Source organism: Panthera pardus, unplaced genomic scaffold (assembly GCF_024362965.1).
Source record: "Panthera pardus isolate Hobbes unplaced genomic scaffold, ASM2436296v1 HiC_scaffold_21, whole genome shotgun sequence".
Lineage (NCBI taxonomy): Eukaryota > Metazoa > Chordata > Mammalia > Carnivora > Felidae > Panthera > Panthera pardus.
Window position 1 is genome coordinate 27866365 of NW_026526777.1, and position 23600 is coordinate 27889964.

Sequence of the window (23600 nt, forward strand, 5' to 3'; positions counted from 1 at the left end):
GCCAGGATTCAAATGCAGATCATCTACTTTGGGACCCTAGAGTTTTAGGAGTGGGCTGAATTCCCTCTGGCATTGTCCTTGACCGTGAACTCCTTTTTAGATGGCAACACTTGGGGAAGCTCGCCTAAGGGAAATGGAAGCCTTGCAGTCTCTCAGACTAGCCAATGAAGGGAAGTTGCTGTCACCTGTCCAAGATGTGGAGCTGAAAGTCTGCCTGTGTCAGAAGGCCCCAGCTGCCCCTATGATCCAATGTGAACTCTGCAGGGATGCTTTCCACACTAGCTGTGTGGCAGTACCCAGTATTTCGCAAAGCCCCCGAATCTGGCTTTGTCCCCATTGTCGGAGGTCAGAGAAACCTCCATTAGAGAAAATTCTGCCCCTGCTGGCCTCCCTGCAGCGTATCCGAGTTCGCCTTCCCGAGGGAGATGCACTTCGGTATATGATCGAAAGAACCGTGAACTGGCAACACAGAGCCCAGCAACTGCTTTCATCAGGGAATCTCAAATTTGTGCAAGATCGATTGGGCTCAGGACTGTTGTATAGCAGATGGCAAGCCTCAGTGGGACAAGTGTCAGAGACCAGCAAGGTGAGTCTGAAGTTTTCTTTGCCGGTTATTGGAAATCTGCTTGGCCCTGAACCTCTTCCCTGAACCTTCAGCTCTGGTATTGCTGCTCTTCCTGGTGATCCCTTAACCAGCACTCACTTTTCAGCTCCCCTCTTGGAGGGGTGTGTGTACCTACATATGGGTTGTTTTAGTTTCCTCTGCTCCTAGCAGTCAGAAGTTGTCTCTCAGTGAGGCAGTCTGTTTCTGTAGAGCAGATTTCACCTTGTCACATATACCTACAATTTTCCCATTCGTGTGTATGAATCTAGGTATGTATTTAATATGTATGAATTTTTATAATTAAAATTTTGCTTAACTGTCTTCCCCCCTCCCCCTTCCTCTCATGGAAGCCTTTGGGTAGAAGGGAAGGTGCCTTCTGCCTTCTGTCTCTTACTGTCCCATGAACAGGGAACAGGTTTTGAAGTGTCTGAGTACCATGTCGTTTCAGAGGAAAGGCAGTGGGTTTCATACCATCTGTGATCTTTCTGCCAAAAGCCAGATTCTTCTGACCACCATGGGGATGGGCAGAGTCTTTTGTCTTCTTCTGTAGAAGGTGTCTACAGGAAAAGAATGTGAAGATACCAGAAAAGTACAATCAGAGGGCAGTATTCAACCTTCATAGAAATTTGACCTGATGACTTTCAGATATAGTGCAGCTTTCTCAGGCAGGGACTCACAGCTCCCTTGTGCTACTAACACAGACATGAAGTATAAGAATTACATGTTAAGCAGATCAGAGATAAGGACAAAAAATTATTTTCTCATATTGGTTTCCTTTTTTTTTTTTTGTAATTTCCAGGCTTTTAAAATACAGTACCTGGCACTTAGCAAATGATGAATTAAATTTTTGTGCATAGATGAGTTGAGGTTATTTGGCCAACCTACAGTGGAGATTCTTTACACAAGATACACCAGAGATTTACCTTTATTAATAAAGGGAGAGGACACAATTGTTACTTGTTTACTAGTTCATGGTCAAAGGAGTGTTTCTCCTAGCTTCTTTAATAAACACTGAAGAGTGGATGGAGGTGGATGTGCATGAGATCTGGCAGTTCCTCAGTTGGTTTACTCAAAGGGGCACACGTCTGTGTTCCTTGTGTTACAGTCTTCATTAGGAGACTTACCCAGGGAATAAAAAAGAGACTTACATGGGGTATGATCTGTTCTCATGCAAAGAAAATGACTTATTTCCCAATGGTGCTCTTGACCTCTCTGAAGTCAGTCCAAGTAAAACCAGGAAGACTGAAGGATTGGTGGATATGAGCTGATGTGGCTAAATTTAAGATACTTGGAGACTTTTCAGTTGGGAAGACTTTCTTTCCTGTTTTCCTAATTGATAACCCAAACTACTTTCCTTGGACTGGTGGGAGAATTTTTAATCCTGAAGAAGCCTTACTATAAAATGTTTTCCTTCCATTAGGGATCTCAACCCACTGGCACAACATCCTTCTCCTTGCCTGATGACTGGGACAACAGAACCTCATATTTACACTCTCCCTTCTCTACTGGACGAAGTTGTATCCCCCTCCATGGTTTGTATTTATTATTATTGTTGTTGTTATTGTTAGGACTGGATAGTAATAAGTGATCTTGCAGTAGGTTTTTGTTATAGATGTTCAGATGTAAAAAAAAGGCTTTATCCTCAAATGTCAGATATGAGTTACTCTGTATTTGCAAGGTAGAGAAGGATCATGTTTGAAGGTTTATAAATGCAAAGTAAATAGAGAAAGTCTTTCGTACATGTTTTCAGGGATGAAAGGGTTAATCCCATGCCAACTGACATTTAAATACCAGTCACTTCAGTCAGATGCTAAGTCATGGGCTCCCTTGGGAACTTAGAGATAATCCATACTTGAAACCTGCCTCCCTTTTTCCTTATACAGTTGACTCTTGAATAGCATGGATTGGAACTGCACAGGTCTGCTTATACAGACTTTTTTCAATAAATACAGTCCAGTACTGTAAATGTATTTCCTCCTCGTTACGGTCTTCTTAACATTCTTTTCCCTCTAGCTTAGTTTATTATAAGAATACAGTGTATAATACACAAACATACTCAGATGTGTTAATCAACTGTTCCATGTTATCAGTAAGGCTTCCAATCAGCATTAGGCTATTAGTAGTTAAACTCTGGGGGAGTCAAAAGTAACACATGATTTTCAGGGGTTCAGCACCCTCCACTCCCACGTTATTCAAGGGTCAGCTGTACTTACTATGCAAGACTGCCCCATGAGTTCCACCCAAAGCTGCAGCTGGAGTCCGGCTCCTTAGTCCTGCCAGCACAGCAGGTGTTTGGTAATGGGACTGGAGGTACTTGATCAGCTCAGATTGCCTATGCCCTGCCCTGAGGGCAAAAGCTATCCTGGCAGAGGTACTACCTCTTCTGTGTTAGCAATAAGTAAGGGAAGAGGGGATTCAGTGTAGAATTAGTACTTCCCTAGCAATCAGAAGACAGAACACCGAGTTTGGGCTCTATTTCAAATAGAATCACAGTGAGCAGACCTCACTTCAGTTGAACATAATTTTACAAGGAGAGGGTGGCAGTGGTATGAAGGGTGGTCCTGCTTTTCTTGCAGATCTGAGTGACATGTGAAACGCTCTGTCTTATTGTCATGAGGCTTTGGTGTGATCTTTCACAGGTGTTAGCCCAGAAGTGAATGAGCTGTTGATGGAAGCTCAGCTGCTCCAGGTATCCCTTCCTGAAATTCAGGAACTTTACCAGACTTTACTTGCAAAGCCGACCCCTGCTCAGCAAACTGACCGGAGCTCACCAGCTAGACCCGGCGGTGAGAAGGTGGGTTGTCTGATGGGCAGCTGGGAAAGGCAGTCTGGGGTGGGGAGACTGATTCTTAGTGTCATCCCATCTAAATAGTTTGGTGAGTGAGATGCTGTCTTTGATCCAGAAAAGGATGCAAACGCTACTTCACAACCCCATTCCTAAGGCCATCAAAGAGCAGATAGGTGTTAGGCATCACTTGGGGCTCACATCCTGGAGTTTGGTGCTGTTTTGTAAGTGACTATGACATTTTTTTTTTCCTTTCTAGCCCGGTGCTTCTCCTCATCTCCATGTGATAATAGCTAGAAGCAGAATTATTTTTTTTTCCTGTCAGAGAAATACTGTAGAGATGAAAATGTAATTATAGCTGGGAAGGCCTTTTGGTATAAAGCCTTCAGAATTCAAAGAATATCTCGGAGTTAACATTTAACAGATGCTTTCACTGCTCTACCCCGAACAGGACAGATGGGGTGAGGACTCGGTCACCAGACTTATAGGGGGCCCATTTTGAGTGCTGACTTACTTGAAGGGGTAGATACCATGTATGTCTTGTTTCTTAGCATGTGAAGATGCTGCTGTTTCTGTTAGTGAGCTAGCTGACCTGTGACATTGAAAGCTCCTGAGAATCTAGTGAGGATACGGAAGAATCTCACTAAAGACAGCACGAGGACGATATCATTTAGAATTTTAGTTTTCGTGATGCTACCAAATAGTAGTGTTGTAGTACCACTGTTGATTGTGTTCAATTAATGCACCTTATTTCCGTAAGGGATGGGGATGTATATCCTTAAAGAAGGAACGTATTCCATGGTTCCTGAGAAGTCTGTAGGGCAAAGGATAACCAACCATACACTCTTAGAAACTGCATAGTAGTCAGTCACTAACAGATTTGGCGAAAAGAAAAATGTAGGCATCTGTCCATCTCCTGGTGCTAATTTGAAAGCTAATCATGTCTTTAACATTTTCTTTTTCCACTGTTTTTGATAGCACTAACGGTTAAGTCAGTTAACTCAAACAGGTTGTCCTACAGGACGTGAGGGGAGGTGGTGGCAGTTTGTTAGGATGCGGTATTTTTTTTTTAATGTTTATTTTTGAGAGAGCACAGGTGGGGGAGGGGCAGAGAGAGGGGAACAGAGGATCTGAAGTGGGCTCTGCACTGATAGCAGCGAGCCTGATGCCGGGCTTGAACCCATGAACTGCAAGATCACGATCTGAGCGGAGGTCAGATGCTCAACTGACTGAGCCACACAGGTGCCCTGCAGTTTGTTGTTGTTGTTGTTGTTGTTGTTGTTTGTTTGTTTTTTTTAGCATTTTTAATTTATTTAAGTCCTCTCCACACCCAGTGTGGGCCTTGAACTCACAACCCTGAGATCAAGAGTCACATGCTCTTCAGACTGAGCCAGCCAGGTGACCCAGGATGCAGTATTTTTTTTAATGTCGATTGGAGATCATCTGGTGTCTCATACAGCTGACACTTAATTTCACTAGTTTGAGTAATGGGCAGAGTGTAGGCTGAAATTGAATTTGTCCGTCCTCCACCCAGAATGACTGCTGCCGTGGGAAACGAGATGGAATCAACAGTCTTGAGAGAAAACTGAAGAGACGCCTGGAAAGAGAAGGCCTCTCCAGTGATCGGTGGGATCGAGTTAAAAACATGCGGACCCCCAAAAAGAAGAAAATCAAACTGAGCCACTCCAAGGACATGAACAATTTCAAGTTAGAGAGGGAGCGTAGCTATGAATTAGTCCGTTCTGCCGAAACTCATTCCCTGCCCTCAGACACATCCTATTCTGAACAGGAGGACTCTGAGGATGAAGATGCCATCTGCCCAGCTGTGAGCTGCCTGCAGCCAGAAGGAGATGAGGTCAGTGAGGTTTGGGCCATAGAGGACGTGCTTTCCCTTAACTCAGAAACCCTGTAAGCTACACCTCATCTCGCTGGGTCTTTCTCTTCTGCTTATCTGCTTTGAGCTGATCTGAATGGATTGCTCAGCCCTCCCCCACTGATATCTCTGCTCTTACCATCGTTCCTGGGTCTTCTCCCTTTTCTTGAAGAAACTCTTATTCTTCCCTTTTTCCTTTTCCTGCTATTCCAGCTTTCACCGTCCCGGCGCTAAGAAGGTGGGAGGGATGCTGATGTAATGCCCTTTTGCTTACTTATCACAGGGCGGCGCTGTCTTAACCCCAAAGCAGTCACGACTTGAAGAATGGCTTTGACTTGGTTGCTTTGGCTGGTGGGCCAGCTACACTCATGTGGCGTAGCTGTTGTGCCAGAGGTCCCAGTGGTGGGACGGTGGCCGTTAGTGGCAAACGGCCTGAATATCTTGAGGCTGGCCTGCCCAATTTTGAATCACATTTTTTCCTCTGAAAACCCCATCTCCCTGCTCTTTGTAACCAGGTGGACTGGGTCCAGTGTGATGGCAGCTGCAATCAGTGGTTTCATCAGGTCTGTGTTGGTGTTTCTCCAGAGATGGCAGAGAAAGAAGACTACATCTGTGTGCGCTGTACTGTGAAGGACGCACCAAGCCGAAAATAAAACACACACGCACACACACACACACACAGACAGACACACACACACAAAACACCCCCCCGCCCCCAACCACTTAACGTAATTCAGGACTCCAACCAAGAAGATTTCTTCAATTTCTCAGCAAAGCTACAGGACTGGTATTCAAACCAGCCTGTAAACGGTGCTATTTCTATTCCTTACGGGATCATTTTTCCAGAACTCTTTGAAAAAAAGAAAAAAACAACTAAAAAAATTTTTGACACTTTTTGTATTTTTTTCCTTAAGAGCTGTTTGTGGTTGTTGAGGTTTGAAATGCTGACTGTTTTTTTGCAGGGGTTTCCACCAATTTGGAAGGCATTAGAGCTTGCACCTTTTCATGTACAGCATTAAAATCTTACCTCTGTCTGGGATTTACCGGCTTAAGAGTCCAACTCAGTTTCAGTGCCCAGAAGGGCACCAGAAATTCCAGTAAATCCTCATTTGAGGAATTTCTCTCTTGTTTACTCTGTTACCATATTGGGGAACTTAAGTTTTTCACTTTTGGGGTTTTTTGTTTGTTTCTTTATCCACTTTTCTTTTCCTGGTAGACTAGGTTTATTTATCTAAGCAATAACTTCTATGTTGGTTTCAGTGGCTGGAATTAAAACAAAACAAAACAAACTTCCAAACAGTGTGTTGGTGCTTTAGCATTTGGTTGATGTACAGAACACGAATGTCTAGTTTCTAGTGTCACTGATGAACTAGTGATGTAGAAAAGAGACTGCTCTGTAAGTCATTGCCACAGCTGTATTTTGGCTTTCTCCCTGCCCCTTCGTTCCTCTCCTTATTTTTTTGGTAGCTTGTATCAAATGTTGCAGTTTATATTGTGGAATAAATCCTTGGTCCTAATTTAACACTAAATGCTGGTTATTTAGAGCCATTAGACTGCAGCTTCTCCTGCCCCTCTACCTTGCGGGCTTTGAAGAACTAGAGGGGGGTTGCTTGCTTTTGCCTCTGCCCAACTAGGCCCCAGTAGCAGTGGACGATTCTTTTGTATCCTGCTCTGTTTGGCGGGCCATGTGCCTCCAGTCTCCACTAATAAAGAACCCCACCCAGTCTCCATGGAATAGAACTTGTCTTTAAAGCCATGCTGTTTTTAAATAAGCTTTTCAGAGTGGTGGCAAATCATTCCAATCCTCAAATCGGTCTTCCTTGTGGAAATGAAGTCTTTGTTATATTTGAATTGACAGGGAAACTGGGTTTTGGGTTAAGATGTCAGAAGAGCATCTGAGGAAGATGATCCTCACGGAAGGCTGCAAAAATATGGGTTGAGGGACAGCAAGAGCTTGTGACACCCAGGCTCTGCGTCCCTGACTTCCTTCCCTGTCTCTTTCCAACTCTAGCTGTTATTACTGGTTGTCAGTAGTCCATAGCCTTTCCCTTCCTTTTCTTTTTTTAAAGGCCTCTGTTCTGCCGTGGAGAAGACATTCTGGTGAACAGAGCAGACTCTTGCTTGGTTTTTCTCCTTCTGTTAGTAATATTTTCCCCCACATTCTATAGCCATAAACCTGGAGATGGGTAGAACTAGTGGGTCTTTAATAAAACAACAAAACAGCAGTCTGTGATGTAGCAGAGATTTAAATGTACTACCCCCTTTTATGCAATTCAAATAATTAAATCTCTTGTAAGAATGACTTGTAATTGTCTGCAGTTTTCCCACAGTTGTTGTGATGTTTCTCCTTGTCTGATGGGGATTCTGGGGCCAACAGAGAAGAAGAAATCTCCAGAGTACAATCTGGAATAATAGTGGTGTGGCCTTTTTTAAGTATCCAAATTCTTAGAACCCCTTGACATTGGGACAGGATGCCAACTGTCCCAGTTCCATTGAGAATATAAGCTAAAAGGGGACACTGTGGCTAAAATGAAGCCTCTGCCTTTAGAGAGCTTTTGCCCATCTGGGTGTGCACCTCCCATGCCCCTGCTAGTTCTTCCTCACCTTTGGGTTGTACACAATCCCTGACAATAGCCTTCTTAGTGAGGTAGATTCTCTGCCTCTCTGAGTTAGGGGGAGAAGGCAAGAATGTGTGTATTTAACATCCGCGCTGTCCCCCCTTCCCCCATGCGGGAACCACTGATCTTTTTATAAAGGATGATGATACTGAAGTTAGAGTGTCAGTTGCCCCAAATTCTACTGCTGGTAAATGACAACGCCTGGGTGGTGTCTTCCAAGTCTCTTTTAATATTCCTCCTACCTTGTGTGCTAACGTGGTAAATGAACAGAGGTACATTTACTTTCTAATTGATACCTTCTGTTAAGTACTCAGAACAACTACAAAGTGATGTTACCGAAAAGCCATGTTTACTGTGTATGAGCTGTGAAGCCGGCCTGCATCCTAGAGAAACATCTGCACCTAGAGAAAGAAGATAAGACACACAGAGAAACTGCTGTTTCACCTCCGTAGTCCTGCCGCTGCATGAGGTGTGAGGAGGAAGGGCTGTTAGACGGAGCCCTAGCCAAGAGGGTAAAGGAGTCTAGTGAACTCGGCACCGAACGGTGGATGGGTGCCCTGCCTTATCCCGGTGACTGTGTGTTGTATTTCTATTTTTCTTTCCAAATCAGCCTCTAGGGGATTTCTTATATGGAATAAAGAAAGGGCTTGCTTGTATGTAGGCTCTGTCTAGCCTGGAGAAAGATTGTGTGATTTGAGGACTAGCCATAAAGGAGGTGGACTTATTTACACCTTCATTTCAGTGTCCTGGGAGGTGGGAGTCCTTGTTCTATCTCAGGGTTAGCCTAAAGCCAGAGATGCTGGCTATGGCGGTGGAGGTTGGTAAAAGCCTGAGTTTTCCTGCTTCATTCTGCCGTATGAAGCTTAAAAAAAAAAAAAAAAAAAAGTGTAAAGATCATGAGATTTTAGGTCTTATGTTTTGGCAGAAGTATCTGAGATTCACTTAATTTGCTATTCTGCCCACCATAAAAAGCAACATTACCCTTTGGGTATTTGTGCAGGATAAGTCTGAGAACAGAGTGGATGCCTACCTGGAAGAGGGTAAAACTTGGTTTTGCCTTGTACTTTCCATTGAACTCTGAAGGCCCTTTGGAAATGGGTGTCTGCCTCTTTTTTTTTTTTTTTCTTCTTCTTCTTAATTTCATATATAGTATTGGTGGGTATTTGGCATTCCATTAAGACCCACTTCTGTCTTGGATCAGGCATTGATTGGTATTTAGTGCCCATGGGTGTTCTGGGCTCAATCTTGCCTAGGTTTCCTGCCATATAACACAGACTGGAAGGGATTAGAGATGCTACATACCTGTTACAGGAGATAGAATTGAACAAGTATTTTAAGAATCATTACCCATTGCCAGTCAGCAACTGACTGTGCTAGTCTATGCTGGGCATCAGCCTGAATTAAAAGGTCTTTGCCGTAATGGTGCAGAAAACACACCCCCTTCTGATGAAACTTTGCCTGTTGGGAAGAAGAGCTGAGAAAAACAGTGAAGATGCCAGTGCCTTTATTTATCAGTTCCATATTCGAGTTGGAGTCCTTTCTCAGCTTCTAGTTGAGCACCAGAGTGATGGCCTCACACCTTCCGCCCCTGTCATCAGTCCCTTGCATGTGGCTCCTCAAGCCTCCCATCTCTCTCTCAGAGGTTCCACGTATAACTTGTAATAGAAATGTTAAATGACAAGCTGCCTAAACAAAACATTGTATAAAGTAGGATCTTGTGTAAAGTAATACTGTTGTAAATCCATTTTGAGAGCATAAAGAATTTGTAAAGTGTATATTTCACGTCTTCCAAATTTATGTAAACAAGTTTTCATGTTTCACGATTGCTTACATAGGAACACATCTTTACATTTTTATCAGTGTTAATGGAATGTTTAAAGCCAGCCAGTGATCATCCAGCTCCCTGTTTTGGCTCTGGGTTAATTGTACAGGATGAAGGGCTGGGACATGGTGAGTTTGGATGTCTTTTATTTTCAGGATAACCTGCTGCATTGCGATGGAGGGATGGAATTGTGATGTCATTTGATCTGTTCCAGGTGAGTGGAGGCCAAAGGACTATTCTTTCTGTTTCCCCTGGGATGGAAAAATAGAGAAATTAAAAAGTTGCCTTTCTAAGGAAACAAGTTATTTACTCTAAAATAAATGCCCACAGACACCCTCTCCCACAAAAACAACACACACGCGTGCGCACCCCCCCCCCCCCCCCCCCCCCCCCGCACACCTACACCTATACCCCTAGCTCCTGGAAAACTTACCCAACAAGAAGTTCGCGAGGAGTGCAGCTTTAAGCACTGACTCCTTGTGTCGGCCCATGCCAGTGTTTTCTCGCGGACCAAAATTCTAGCAGGAATTTAAAAGAAAGCCCCTTTTATATATGATTGGGACAAGTAGTTTGACAATCAAAAAGTTAAGTATGAAAAGTTGTACCTTTAAGTTAGCTTGTCGTACGTTCAGTTAATAAACTAAAATTGAGGACAATTAGGCAAGGACCTTCATTCACAATAGTCATGATGCATGCACCTACGATTTTTAGCTTGGAATTTTTTTTTTTTTTTTTTTAAAGTAAACTCTACCCCTCAACATGGGGCTCAAACTCACAGCCCTAGTAAGATCAAGAGTGGCATGCTCTACTGAGTGAGCCAGCCAGGTGCCCCAGCTTGGACTTCTTCCTAAATGCATAAAGAATTTAGGCATAGTGAAGGAATTGGGACTCGAGAATTCTAGATAATTTACTCTTCTCCAGTCTGTATTTTTTTCCTCCAGTCTGTATTTATAGTTTCAAGTATACCTAGTTTAATAGCAAGTTTTGTAAGCAACTCAACAGCTTTTCTTTTTTTTTTTTTTTTTTTTTTTAAGTAATCTACAGCCAACATGGGGCTCAAACTCACAACCCCGAAATCAAGTCATGAACTCTACTGACTGAGACAATCAGCCTCCCCCAGTCTAGTTTTGTTTTTGTTTTTTTAACTTAATTTTTATTTTTTGGAAAGCTAGATAGCAAGCGTGGGAGGGGCAGAGAGAGAGAGAGAGAGGGAGACAGAATCCCAAGCACAGCCCAGTGTGGGGCTCGAACCCATGAACCATGAGATCGTAACCTGAGCTAAAACCAAGAGCCAGACGCTTAACTGAGCCATCCAGGCACCTACCTCCCCAATCTAGTTTTTATACAGATTATTTTTGCACAATTCGTAGGTTTATGTAATAATTAAAACATAATTAACAAATTAGCAAGTATATAATTAGGAACAAATACTGCTCTACAGGTGATGAGAAGAGAGCAGATTCCCAGGACCCCACAGGCCAAGACCATCAGTGCCTTTTACAGAATGAATGTCAAGTTTAGCAAAAGCTAGAGTTGGTCTAGGATTGTCTACTATGAAGTCCCTTGGTCCAGCTCTTGCAAGACTTTGTAAAAGTGGACTCTGCTGGGCAGGGAGCCCCACACAGGACTTGAACTCATGACCCTGAGCTCAAAACCTGAACTGATAACCAAGAGTCGGAATTTTGTTCCTTTTGTTCTTTAATGCTAAGTGACTGATTACCTGTCATGGTCACTCTTCCTCAGGGTGATGTAGGCAGCAAGTATCCACATTTCACAGGTGTGAAAACTAAAGAGATGGTCAGTCCTAGGAGGAGTGGACTTTGGAATGTGATGAGACTTCTGGCCTCCATATTCTAAGGAAGAACCAATCCATCAGTGTGGTTTGTTGGTTCTTAGTCTAAGGCTTTTGGGGTCTCAAAGGACTCGGCATATTGGCTCTTGGGGTTGGTTACCCTGCTTCACCCCCTGTCCCGGCCCCCACCTTTCTCTCGTTCCCACACAGTAGAGGAGTGTGCAAATGTGACCTAGGGTTATAGTCCCCAGTGGGTCATTTGTAGCCCTGATTGTGAGAGACTTTTATTTCCTAGATATGACTTGAAATCCAGCAGCCATTGTTGGCCTTGAAATGGCCACCCCCGAATAGGCAGAAATGCCCCAACATTTCCTTTTCCCTACAGACACTGAGTGATCAATAACATATGTTCTGTAACAGTGCTGGCCCTACCAGATAGCTCTGTGTATCCTTGGGCAGTTTCACAGGGGGAGGCAGATCCTGGGCACAGGCCTTTCTCTTGTATACATGCCTTGGAAGATGATCTGGCAGAGATCATGGTGGATGGGAGTGCCCAGCCTGTTTCAGTGTTCTCTTCATTGCTGCTCCATTCCACTGCCACCCCACTGAGCTTCAAGGAACAAGAGAGGACAGCTTAGAGTGGGGCTGCTTAGCTGAACCCAAGGGAAGTGGTATCCAGAAAGCAAAGGAGAAGAGGGTTTGAAGAAGGAATAAGACAGTGGGCCTGGATTTGAAAGCTCTCAGACTCCAGTCTTCCCTCTGACACACTTTGCCCCAACTACTACTAACGGCAACTTTGGCTGCCACTCCAGGCATGACCACCAGAGAGCACTACTTGGTTTCCATAAATGCCATGGATCTTCCTGCCTGGATGTGGGTTTGTCCTGTTTAGATTGGCCAGGAGGGCAACAAGTGAGTTTAGGCAATCTTTACTATAAGGCCCCGGTCCTTTCTTGCACACCACCTTGCCTGTTTCTTGAATAGGTTTATAAGCCCGAAGGAAAAAGGGAAAGGCAGAGTTAGGAACAAAGGCCCTTGGTGCAGCAATTACAATGTAAGGGACAACCACAGGGAAAGGCCAGCCCCAATCAGAGGACTGAGGTGAGCTGACTGGAAACCTGTTAGTTTCTTTCCCCCCAGAGCCACCATCACTGGAGAAGGGACCATAACAAAACCAACATGTATACTCAGCTTCCTCTGAATCCACAGGGGCTGGGTCTTCAGGGAAACAGATGTGGGAACTGATCATTTTCTTTGCTAGATGGTTATAGACAGTACTGAGGAGGCTGGTATTAGGGGTCCAGGACTTGAACTGAGATACGGATAGAATTTGTATGAGGCTTGTAGCCAGTTGCTGATCCAGACCTCAAATCCATGTCCAGTTAGTAATACATGGGTCATGTTTTTCCACTGTGCTGTGACCTCTGCCACATTGTTGAGTTCTTTTTTAAATGCTTATATAGCACTAACTGCCAGATATTATTCACAGGGCTTTTACACAGATTATTTAACCCTGCTAACACAAATGAGGTGATACTGCCCTGAGCGTGGGTGGGTGGCTAGAATTTTGATGCAAAATCATGCCCTTAATTGCTAGCTTTAGAATTTGAAATAGGAAGCACGTCAGTGTTTCTCTTGCTCCACAAGAGATCCTTTGAAGATCTCTTTGAAGGAGGGACATTCAGGGTTCCTAAAGGGGAAAGCTATTTTCGAGGCTATGGCTTTTTTGCCTAGGAAGACAGTGGTCTGTTTCCTAGTCTGAACTAATGGCAGGCACAGTTCTCTTTCTCGCTTCTAGTTTTAATCCTCAAATACACTGCAGCCATGGGGTGGGGTGGCATGAGATACAGGATAGTGGGTGTTTTCCAGGCCCTGCAGGACAAGCCTGCAGGAACTTCTTAATAAGCAACACAAGAGGGCAGCAGAGGACCAGGTGTGGGCTCCTTTCCTCCCTGGTTCCCAGAGCTGGGCCGGTACTCACATAGGAGGCAGTGATAGGCTTAGACAGCTGAGATCATTTTCCATTCCTTTGCTTCATTATAACCTGCCCTCCTCAGATGCAGACTAATGCAATGTTAACCCCCCTTACAAAGGTCAGTTCTTTATCTAACTTGCTATTTAGGAAGAGACTGAGTTGTAGATTTAAGATTGAAGCCCAGGGGGTACCTGGGTGGCTCAGTGGGTTAAGTGTCTGACGATTGGTCTCGACTCAGGTCATGATCTGACGGTTTTGTGAGTTCGAGCCCCACATCAGTCTCCATTCTGACAGTGCGGAACCTGCTTGGGATTCTCTCCCTCTCTCCGCCCCTCCCCTGCTCTTTCTCTGTCTCTCTCTCTCAAAAGTAAATAAAAGAGTGAAGCTCAGGCTTTGGGACCTCATTCCACCTGAGGCAGAGCAAATTTCTAAACTGTTGGTGATCCCAGTTATGTGCCCAGCCTATCAAGTGCCTCCTATATTTTCAGCCCTGCACTAGGTTTTACAGACTGAGGAGGCATAGAACACGGACACTGCACCCAAGGAGCTCCAAGTTTAGTGTAGGAAGGATCTGTGTGTAGAAGGGATCTATTTTCTCTAGTGGGCATGCACCATTGTGATAGAGCCAGAGAAGAGCAAGGCTTCAGAAAGGTGAACATTTGATTGGCGCTTGAACTACAGCACTGCCAAACTGGCCACGTGGCCTTGCTCAGGATGAAGGCCTGGTGCATTTAAAATTAAGACTGGTTTACAAGATCCCCAAGGACAGTGACCCCCCCTCCCCCACTCTTTGAATTTGGTTTGACAGCAGCTACGTAAAGTACCACCTAAGGTGAGTCAGACAGACGTGGACAGCAAATCGTTCCAGTGTCTAAGTAGGAACAGGACTTGCCTCAGAGTGGGACCCTGGGATACAACTCTCAGCTTGCATGAATGGAGAAGAATCAGGGAAATGGTCCCGTGTGTCTGCTTAGCATCTGCAAGGGACCCACAGGGTGCCAGAACAAGATGTATGACTAGGCCAGGCTGAGGAAGAAGGCATTTCAGGCAAAGAAATGCCATGTATAATGAAGAGAAATAAAAACCATCACAACCCTCATTATGTGCCAGGCGCATACATGCTTTGCATGTATTCACCCATTTAATCTTTATAACACCCAGTGAGGTTGGTACTATCATACCCATTTTACAGATGAGAAACTGGAATTTAGAGCGGTTAAGACTGAGGGCCATCAAGCTGGTACACAGAGGAACCAGGATTCAAACCCAGACAGTCTGTTTCCAGGATCTGGACCCATAAAAAGATGGAAGGCCTCTGAGTACCCTTGAGTCTAGCCTTTGGGATGTGGGGCTCTCCAAAGCAATAAGCCATTCCTAAAAACTCACCAACAAAGCTTCCGATGCCTGGGGCACCTGGTTGGCTCAGTCGGTTGAGCATCCAACTCTTGATTTCTGCTCAGGTCGCGATCTCACGTTGTGGGTTTGAGCCCCATTGTCGGGCTCTGTGCTGCCAGCGCAGAGCCTGCTTGGGATTCTCTGTCTCCCTATCTCTCCACCCCTCCCCTGCTCTCTCTCTCTCTCTCTCTCAAAAATAAAACATTAAAAAAAAATTCTGATGCCCTTAAAAGCTGTGGGGTTTCTCCTTCCCACCATCAGTAGGGTGAGGCTGGTGAGGCTTATAGAAACCTTATTTTTAGAGAAGTGAGTGAACATTCTTCTCTTTCCTAAGCTGGTTTGAGTATTCAGCTGCCTCACTAACATCCTGGTATCTGCCGCCTCAGGGCGTGGACACACAGGCCTGTGTGCAGGGACCCTGCCCTCAGGAGTTTCCTGGGGGTGATGGCAGTTCCATTCAGCTCCCCACCCCACATGCACACCTTCACCCCCCATTAGCTAAATGGGACTGAGGCCAGGCAGATTTGCTGTGTTCCTGGCAACAAGAACCAAGTCAGCACAAGAAAACCAAGACCTTTCGGGGCACCTGGGTGGCTCAGTCGGTTAAGCGGCCGTCTTTGGCTCAGGTCATGATCTCACGGTCCATGAGTTCGAGCCCCGCATCAGGCTCTGCAGGCAGCTTCAGAGCCTGGAGCCTGTTTCAGATTCTAGGTCTCCCTCTCTCTCTCTCTTGCCTCCCCACCCCCCCACCCCCCCCACCCCCCCGCTCACGCTCTGTGTTTCTGTCTCTGAGAAATGAATAAACCTTAAAAAAAAAAAATTTAGAAAACCAAGACCTTTAGTGATGAAACTTGCATAGGCAAAATTATGGAAAGTCTCTGGGTGACTGGCCTGACTGGGAAGAGGAAACCACAGCATCAGGTGGGCCTGGCCCAGGTTACGCTGTTCTTGTGGTGCCTGAAGCTCCTGGTCAGTGCCTCGTAACCCAGACAAAAGACCCAACAGGCCTGTGTCATTTGTGGGGCTCAGCTGCACGCACACAGAGCTGTCTTCTGTCCAGGCAGAAGCTGATACATAATACAGTGCCCTAGGGGGCCAGGATCTGGCTCAGGGTGTTCAGTCCTTTTTGAACCTTCCCAGGCCATGGGCTAAGCATGAGCAGGCTGGCAGTTAGCCCCTGACTTCCAGGCTTCGTGAGTTTCCTTGGGAAAGTTACTCAAGTGTTCTGGGGCAAATGAGAATTCTCTTGCTGCCTCCTAGAGCCAGAAACCATAATTACTGCTGAGTACTTACTAGGTGTCAGGCACTGTGCCAGGAACTGTATCACCTCCATTAATCCTTGCCACATTTCTCTGAAGTGACCTAACTTGCCTGAGGGCTTGTGAGGTCATGGTGAGTTGAGATTGGAACCCAACCTGGGCTGCTGCAGAAGCCAAAATGGTAAGCACTACACATACAGCCTCTTTGAGGAGCCAGCAGGGGAAGACACCTTACAGGACCTCTAACCCAACTCCCTGTGTGAGTGGTTTTTCTAAAACATAAAACTGATGCACTTCTTGTGTTCCTTCGATGGTGTCCATTCCTTCTGAAGAAAATCCAGACATCCTGGGCAGCCGGTCCCAACATGATGTTACTTTTGCCCCTCTGATCTTTTACTACTCCCCAAACCCACCCTACTCTGTAGCTCCTGTGGAGCTATTTTCGTTTCCCTAAGCATAATAATAGTAGCTACCTTTTTATCAAGGCCTTGCTTGGTGTTACAAACATTACATTATTTAATTAACATTTTTTTGATGTTTATTTTTGAAGGAGAGAGAGAGAGAGCACAAGCGGGAGAGGGGCAGAGAGAGAGGGAGACACAGAATTCGAAGCAGGCTCCAGACTCTGAGCTGTCAGCACAGAGCCCAATGCAGGGTTCGAACTCGTGAACCGCAAGATCATGACCTGAGCTGAAGTCGGACGCTTAACCGACTGAGCCACCCAGGCACCCCTTACATTATCTAATTTTTACAACAATGCCTTAAGGTAGGTGGTAAATTCTCCAATGGCTAAAGAAATTGAGGCTTTTGAGAGGTTAAGAAGCCTGCCCAAGGTCACAAAACTCTCTGACTCCAACTTTCAAGATCTTCAGCGGGTGCAGTATCTTCTTTAGCCTGCTACTATTGTCTCTGCCTGGAGTGCCTTTCTCTAAATCGCCTCCCGGGACAACTAGTCCTTTCTCTGAAGGCAGCTGAAGGTTATTCTATCAGGGAAACCTGCCATTATTTCTTGCCCTCCTACCAGGTTGAGTCAGTGGCTCTTTCAGGTCCCCATGTACCTTTCACTTTTTTGTTGGGGCACACGTCTCATGCCCCGCCTCGTGGCTGGGTATTTCCATATCTGTCTTCCTGAACTAGGCTCTGAACTCCCTTGATACTTACCTCTATGTTGCCCGGCCCCAGCAGGGCTCCTGGCAGACAGTAACCTTGGTGGTGGTAAAATTTTATTGACCATATAGAGGATGAGCACGTGAATGATTCTGTAGTTCAAGAGATTTTGCTTCAGATTTGCACCTAAGACCAAGAGAAGGGTGGCGGATGGCCCTGGGACACCCAGACAAAGAGTATATCAATCCTAGACCTTCTTCCCTAGATGTCCTCTGCTCTGGCTTCCGGCGCTTACCTCCCACAGCTAGGGCACATCCCAGGGGGCAGGTCTGTGATATGACCTCAATTTATGGAGGGTTTTAATGGACACGGGGATATTACAGGGCCAGGATTAATTAATCAGAAAGTGTTTTAACTGACTTGTTTTCATCCCTTCGATGATGGGTAGCTTTATTTTTAAATTGTGTTTTTATTCAAAGTAAACTCTACCCCCAACATGGGGCTCAAACTCAACCCCAAGTTGAAGAGTTACATGCTCTACCTACTGAACCAGATAGGTGTCCCAATGATGGAGAGCTTTATTTTTTTTTTTTTTTAATGTTTGTTTTTGAGAGTGAGAGAGTGAGTGTGCAAGTGGAGGAGGGGCAAAGAGAGGGAGAGGATCCCAAGCAGGCTCTGCGCTGACAGCAGAGAGCCCGACATGGGGCTCAAACTCATGAACTTTGAGATCATGATCTGAGCCCAAGTCGCTTAAGTGACTGAGCCACCCAGGTGGCGCCCGTGTTCACCCTCTGGAAAGAAAAGACATCCTACCCTTGTGTGATTTCTAGTTCTGAGCCCCTGGTTCTTCGCATTCCAGAAAGCAACCCCCTCTCTGCATACACCATCTCCCTCTTATTTGGGGATTCACTTAAGAGTGTAAGGGGAAGTAGTTGGGGAAGGGGGCAGTTTTGACATTGGGCAGAATAATCCAGAAGAACCATCTCCTCTGCTAGAAGAGTGAAAAATAACACTCAGAGTAACTAACTTACCTGGAACATAAGGCTGTGTGTGACCCATGCTTCACTGAGGAAGGAGGAATAGTCTGCTCTGGTGTTTAAAATCATTATCCCCTTTGGGGCGCCTGGGTGGCTCAGTTGGTTAAGTGTCTGACTTGGACTTAGGTCATGATCTCACGGTTCGTGAGCTCGAGCCCTGCATTGGCCTCTGCGTTGCTGGTGCAGGGCCTGCTTGGGATTCTCGCTCTCTCCTCCCTCTCTCTCTGCCCCTCCCCCACTCATGCTTTTTTCTCTCTCAAAATAAATAAACTTAAAAAAGTTATTCCCTTTGTATTTGAGAAGGAAAAAATCATTTTCAGACAAATTAGGAGATAGAAGAATGTAAAAAATGAAGTCCCCATAGTATTCATTAGTTCCTAGGATCTGATAAAATTCTGAGATTATTATTTGTGAATTTGTGGATTTCTTTGATATGCCAGACATGGTCCTGGAAACTTTAAAATGCCTCCCCTCCAGGAGTGTAAAATTATAGATAGGAAGTCCTTCGCTGCCCTCCTCCTCCTCATTCTATTATATTTAAGAGTTTTATTTGACTCCATTTTAATTTTTGTATTGTTTTGTTCATTGCATGGGGAATAAATAATTATAGTCCACTTAATCAGCTTCCTGGAGGAGCTGGCCTTCACTGGCTGTTTGGAGACCAGTTTTGTTTTTTTTAATTTTTAAAATTTACATCCAAATTAGTTAGCATATAGTGCAACAATGATTTCAGGAGTAGATTCCTTAATGCCCCTTCCCCATTTAGCCCATCCCTCATCCCACGACCCCTCCAGAGTCTCTGTTTTGTCCCCCTCCCTGTTTTTATATTATTTTTGCTTCCCTTCAGTTTTTTAAAATTTAAACCTAAGATATTACGTGGATTGTATGATTTTTTCTTTCCAAATAAAATTTTTTACTATTATTACATTTTAAAAATCACAGAACTCCAGGCTGAATATTATTAGACACACACACACACACACACACACACACACACAGTCACTAATCCCCAAAATCTGGGTGAGTTATGCCTTAGGGAAATTTTCCAGGGCAACCCCACACACCAAGCTGGGATAAATAGAAACACTGAAGTATTCTGGTTTCACCCACAGCTCCAGAGTGATCTTACACATAGACTATTTGTTGGTGGAGGGCATTTTTGCTGGGATAGAATCATGTTGGTGGCCATCACTGCCCTGGACTGTATGATTTTTAACGTTATTCATGTTTCATTTTATTTTATTTTATTTTTTTGCTCTAATTAGAGTTAGTGTCTTCTGTATTAACATTTCCATGTGATACATGAAAGTCAAGTAGATTTTAGTATGAAATATATTAAGTAAAATTTAAAATACATTTGAGATTGGCATATCCAATCTCAATTCATCTCAATCTCAATTCATTCCTAGCCCCTCAAATGCACTCAGATCACTTACACGTTCTTTGATATCCTTTGTTTCTTACTCAACAGCTAGCTACGTGTGCTTCTTCCCAAAATGACTTTTACAACTCACAGAAAAATGTCAAAAGAGAAAATTTTTGCCTGACACGGGAAACATGTCATGACTAACATTTTCTGTGGACTTTTAAATCTTTTTTTTAATTAAAAAAAAATTTTTTTTAACGTTTATTTGTTTTTGAGACAGAGAGAGACAGAGCATGAACGGGGTGGGGGGGGGGCGCAGAGAGAGAGGGAGACACAGAACAAGAAGCAGACTCCAGGCTCTGAGCCATCAGCCCAGAGCCCGACGCAGGGTTCGAACTCACAGACCGCGAGATCGTGACCTGAGCTGAAGTTGGACGCCCGACCGACTGAGCCACCCAGGCGCCCCGACTTTTGAGTCTTAAAATCAGAATAGAAGACGAAAGCTGAGACCTTCGGTGTCAGGCACTGCATATATGGACGTTTTTACAAGTGTTTGCTCAATGCCAGTCAGTAAAGCAGGTGTACTTCAGTGGAGAGTTTAATCCTTGTTTGCTTAGTTGTCAGGAACAATAGAAACCACTCGTGAAGGGGGATATGGATGTGTGCAGGGAAAGGGGGATGGGAACTATAGCTTCAGGGGTGAGTGTTTGTGTTCCACGTGTGTGAACAGAAAGCAGGAAACGGGAGCTGGCCAAGGCCTGTGGGTAAGATTGGCTGGCCTGTCTCCGGCTCTTTTCTATTTGCTCTGATGACAAGCAGAGCATTGAAAAGCTTTGTGCAGACAAAGACTTCGCCAGAACCAAGGGGAATACAATCCAAGAGTTAGAAAGTGTAAGGGCTGGCAGACCCGTGAGATAGGGAGACTCAGAATGGGATTATTTAAGCAGAAGATAAGCCACCTGTTGGGTAGGATGCTGGGACTCCGCATCTCTGGTCCCCGGGGAGAGGTGGGATGGCGTGGATGCTGGTCTTCCCTGTTCTGTTCTGTCTCCTACCTGTGGAAAACTAGAAAAAGGAAACGTCCAGGCAGTGCTGTGCATTGGAAGGTGGTGAAATCATGTAGCCAGGGAGTTACAGACTCTTTCTCCCTGGAGAACTCTTGGAATTAGTTAGGCAGCCCTCTGCCACCTTCATGGGTGCGAAGTGATACGGCATGGAGGCAGAGGGATCAGTTGCCTTGATGGTCCCTACGGGAGAGCAGGCAAGTCAGTGATGGTGGTCTAAGACGACCAAGGGCTCATCTTTTTACAAGGACCAACGGTTGAAAAGCAAAGTTTTGATAATTGGCCGGGTGTGTGTGTCTTTCTCATTCTTTCGGTTTCCAGCTGAAGCCTGGGGGAATAAGCAGGAGGGATGCTGAGCTCCTGATTGGGTTTATAACCCAGACACTGCTGGCCCTGATGAATTAAAAGAACATTAAGGCCATAGCCAGGGACACCACATTTTTCATTTAACCAAATTGATTGCAGCGTTGACTCTCTAAGTAGTCTGGAAAGGCAGGCTGGCTTCCTCTGTCCTCAGGCTCCCAGGTGTGCTTAGGGGAACTTGGAGGCAGCAGATTGATCTCAAGCCCGAGACTGGTGGACAGTGGCACCAGGTAGCTTGGCTGGGTTCTGTGTGAGGAGCTCTCTCTCTGGCCTCCCTCTGCATGAATGTCCTGATTCATTGTCATAAGGAGCAAACTGAGCCCCTCTGACTTATGAAGCAACAAGTCCTGGGATACACCTGGCTAAGGTGGGACCGAGCATCCTCTCTGAATCCTCTCTGAAAGTGTCAGAGGCTGCCGCCGGATGATTGTTACTAGTCTGGTTTAGTCCCGCATAGATTCAGACTCAACTCCCCACTTCCTCCTCTGCCCCTTGTTGCAGATGCTGAGCAGGGATGACCTCCCCTTTGGTGACAGCCACTGCGCCCTTGAGGCGAGGTGGCTGGTGGCGGTCTCCACGATCTACCTAGTGAGACAGACACAGAGCACAAGCAGGGGTGGGGCAGAGAGCGAGGGGGACACAGAATCTGAAGCAGGCTCCAGGCTGTCAGCACAGAACCCGACGCGGGACTCGAACTCACCAATCGGGAGATCATGACCCGAGCCCAAGTCCGGCGTTCAACCGACTGAGCCACCCAGGCGCCCCAATGATCTACTTGGTATTATCGGCAAAGTGATCTGGAAGAGCGCCCTCCACCGCTGCTTCTCTCCACCTCCAAGCTTGAAATCCTATTTCCTCTTTGCAGTCCTCCGTTTGGCTTCCGCTCTCTCACCTAGTCTTTCACTGGGTAAATGTGAGTTGATCCGTCAGGCTGGATCCTGAGGGGGAGCCTCTCCCGGCATCCAGGGAGAGAGGCAGGGTGCTACTGTCCTATTACAAAGTTGACTTCACAGAATGGAAATTCAAATTGTGCTGTAAGCAATTTCTGAGGCCATAACCCCCCGCCCCCCGCTCCCGCCCCCGGGCAGCCCTGGTGTCTCCGCGGTAGGCGAGGAAGGGCTCCGCCGCGGACTTGCGGCTCTTCTCCCCGGGCTCTTCAGTGCCACCACCTACTGTGTGGCTGCGGCTTCTCGGCCAAAGTACCATCCAGGGGCCGTTTCCATTGCAAACTGCTCACGATACCCACCTTAAAGGGATGTCTTAAGCATTAAGAAACCAGCATGTGTGGAAAACCGTGTCGTTTAATAAATGGGAGTTTCCTCTCCACCTCCTGCCAGACTCTCCCCCCTCCTCCCATTTTCCTTGCCGCCTCCCCAGGCTTCCTCCCACCCACCCCCTCTTCTATTTTCCACCTGTAACTTCTCCCAAACATGCCCCTCTTCCACATCAACGCTTTAGGCTCAGAAGCCTCTGCCCTCCAGGTGGCCTTACTTGGAGGACGGCGTGGGGAGAGGGGCTCGGAGATCCCAAATGCCTACGGGGGCTCCTGAGGCCAATAATGGAGCCTTGAGCCGCAGTTGGGCTCCGGAGGTTGGGAGAGGGAGCTGGCTCAGGGGTGGCAGCCCATCTCGGGTGGGGACGATGACGTCCCGCACTGGGTCCGACTCTCCCCGACCGGGAGCGGCAGCCGTGACCTTGAGCGGGAGGCGGGGGCGCGGAGGGGACCAGTCCCCGCAGGTCCGCCCCGCCCCGGCCCGGCCGGCCCCGCCCCCCGCGCTCCCGCGTCTCCTCCCCTCACTGCAGCGCTCGCCGCGCTCGCCCAGCCATCAGCGGCCTCCCGCCGCCGCCTCGGCGCAGACTGCTAAGCTCAGCAAGTCTTGCGGCAAAGGCACTTCGGACCGAGTTGGGGCCGGCGCGGAGCGGGGACTCCGGGCCCCGGGGGAACGGACGCCCCTGCTGCACCGTGGCCGGCGCCGCGCCCTCGCAGCCCTCCGCCCCCTCACTTCGGAAACCCGGGTTCCCTCCTGCTTGGCCGCTCCGGGTAAGTCCGTGCCCCCCCACCCCTCCGTGCCCGTGGGGGGGCACCGACTCCCCCTCCAAAGTTTCTCTGCCTGGGGCGGGTTTTCCGCTCCTGGGCCGAGGGGCCGCGGGGTGGGACCTGGCTCCCGGGGGTGGGGGGAGGGTGGGGTCCGGGAAGTTCGGGGCCAAAAGGGGGCCGGGCTCCCGCACCGTCCTTCCGGGGGAGTTTGGACGCGTCCAGGTGGAAGGTTCGTTTTGGGAAGCTGGCCCCGAGGGGCGAGGAGCCGGCTGCTCTGCGGGTTTGGGGCGGGAGGAGGGAGCAGCTTTCCTCCCTGGGGCTCGGGGGGATGAGGTGCGGAGGGCTGCGGCCGGACGACGTCCTCGGAGCCCTCGGGCTCTGCGACCCCGTCGCTTCTGGACGTCCCCATCTACCCCCCGCCATGGCCGCCGGGGGCGTCTCCAATCCAGCTTCTTTAGCCCCCGCCTCACGCCTCGGGGACCCCCCCCCCCCTCCCCGGCTC

The 23600-nt window shown here is 46.9% G+C and overlaps 2 protein-coding genes and 1 long non-coding RNA gene across 5 annotated transcripts in view; 2 read left to right on the forward strand and 1 right to left on the reverse strand.

Moving 5' to 3' along the window:
• The window catches only part of KDM5B (lysine demethylase 5B), an 81154-nt gene extending 71100 nt beyond the window's left edge, over positions 1-10054 (forward strand). The window contains exons 23-27 of one of the 2 annotated variants that reach the window (XM_019431794.2): positions 101-586; positions 2025-2136; positions 3244-3398; positions 4924-5244; positions 5778-9655. In XM_019431794.2, coding sequence (XP_019287339.2) covers positions 101-586; positions 2025-2136; positions 3244-3398; positions 4924-5244; positions 5778-5915 — 1212 coding nt within the window. In that variant the 3' untranslated portion in view covers positions 5916-9655. Of the gene's footprint in view, positions 1-100; positions 587-2024; positions 2137-3243; positions 3399-4923; positions 5245-5777; positions 9656-9857 lie in introns of those variants that run through there. The other variant, XM_053909046.1, reaches the window with a different exon arrangement.
• On the reverse strand, positions 9832-16238 carry LOC109256488 (uncharacterized). The gene is made up of 3 exons (XR_002075680.2): positions 16158-16238; positions 11927-12104; positions 9832-9953 (listed from the first exon to the last, which is right to left on the reverse strand). It is a non-coding gene; the product is annotated as an uncharacterized LOC109256488 (long non-coding RNA).
• A 6627-nt stretch (positions 16239-22865) lies between these two features.
• Positions 22866-23600, forward strand: part of SYT2 (synaptotagmin 2) — a 103284-nt gene continuing 102549 nt past the window's right edge. Inside the window, exon 1 of one of the 2 annotated variants that reach the window (XM_019431739.2) lies at positions 22866-23101. The gene's annotated coding sequence lies outside the window, so the exon portion shown is untranslated. Of the gene's footprint in view, positions 23102-23287; positions 23328-23600 lie in introns of those variants that run through there. The other variant, XM_019431763.2, reaches the window with a different exon arrangement.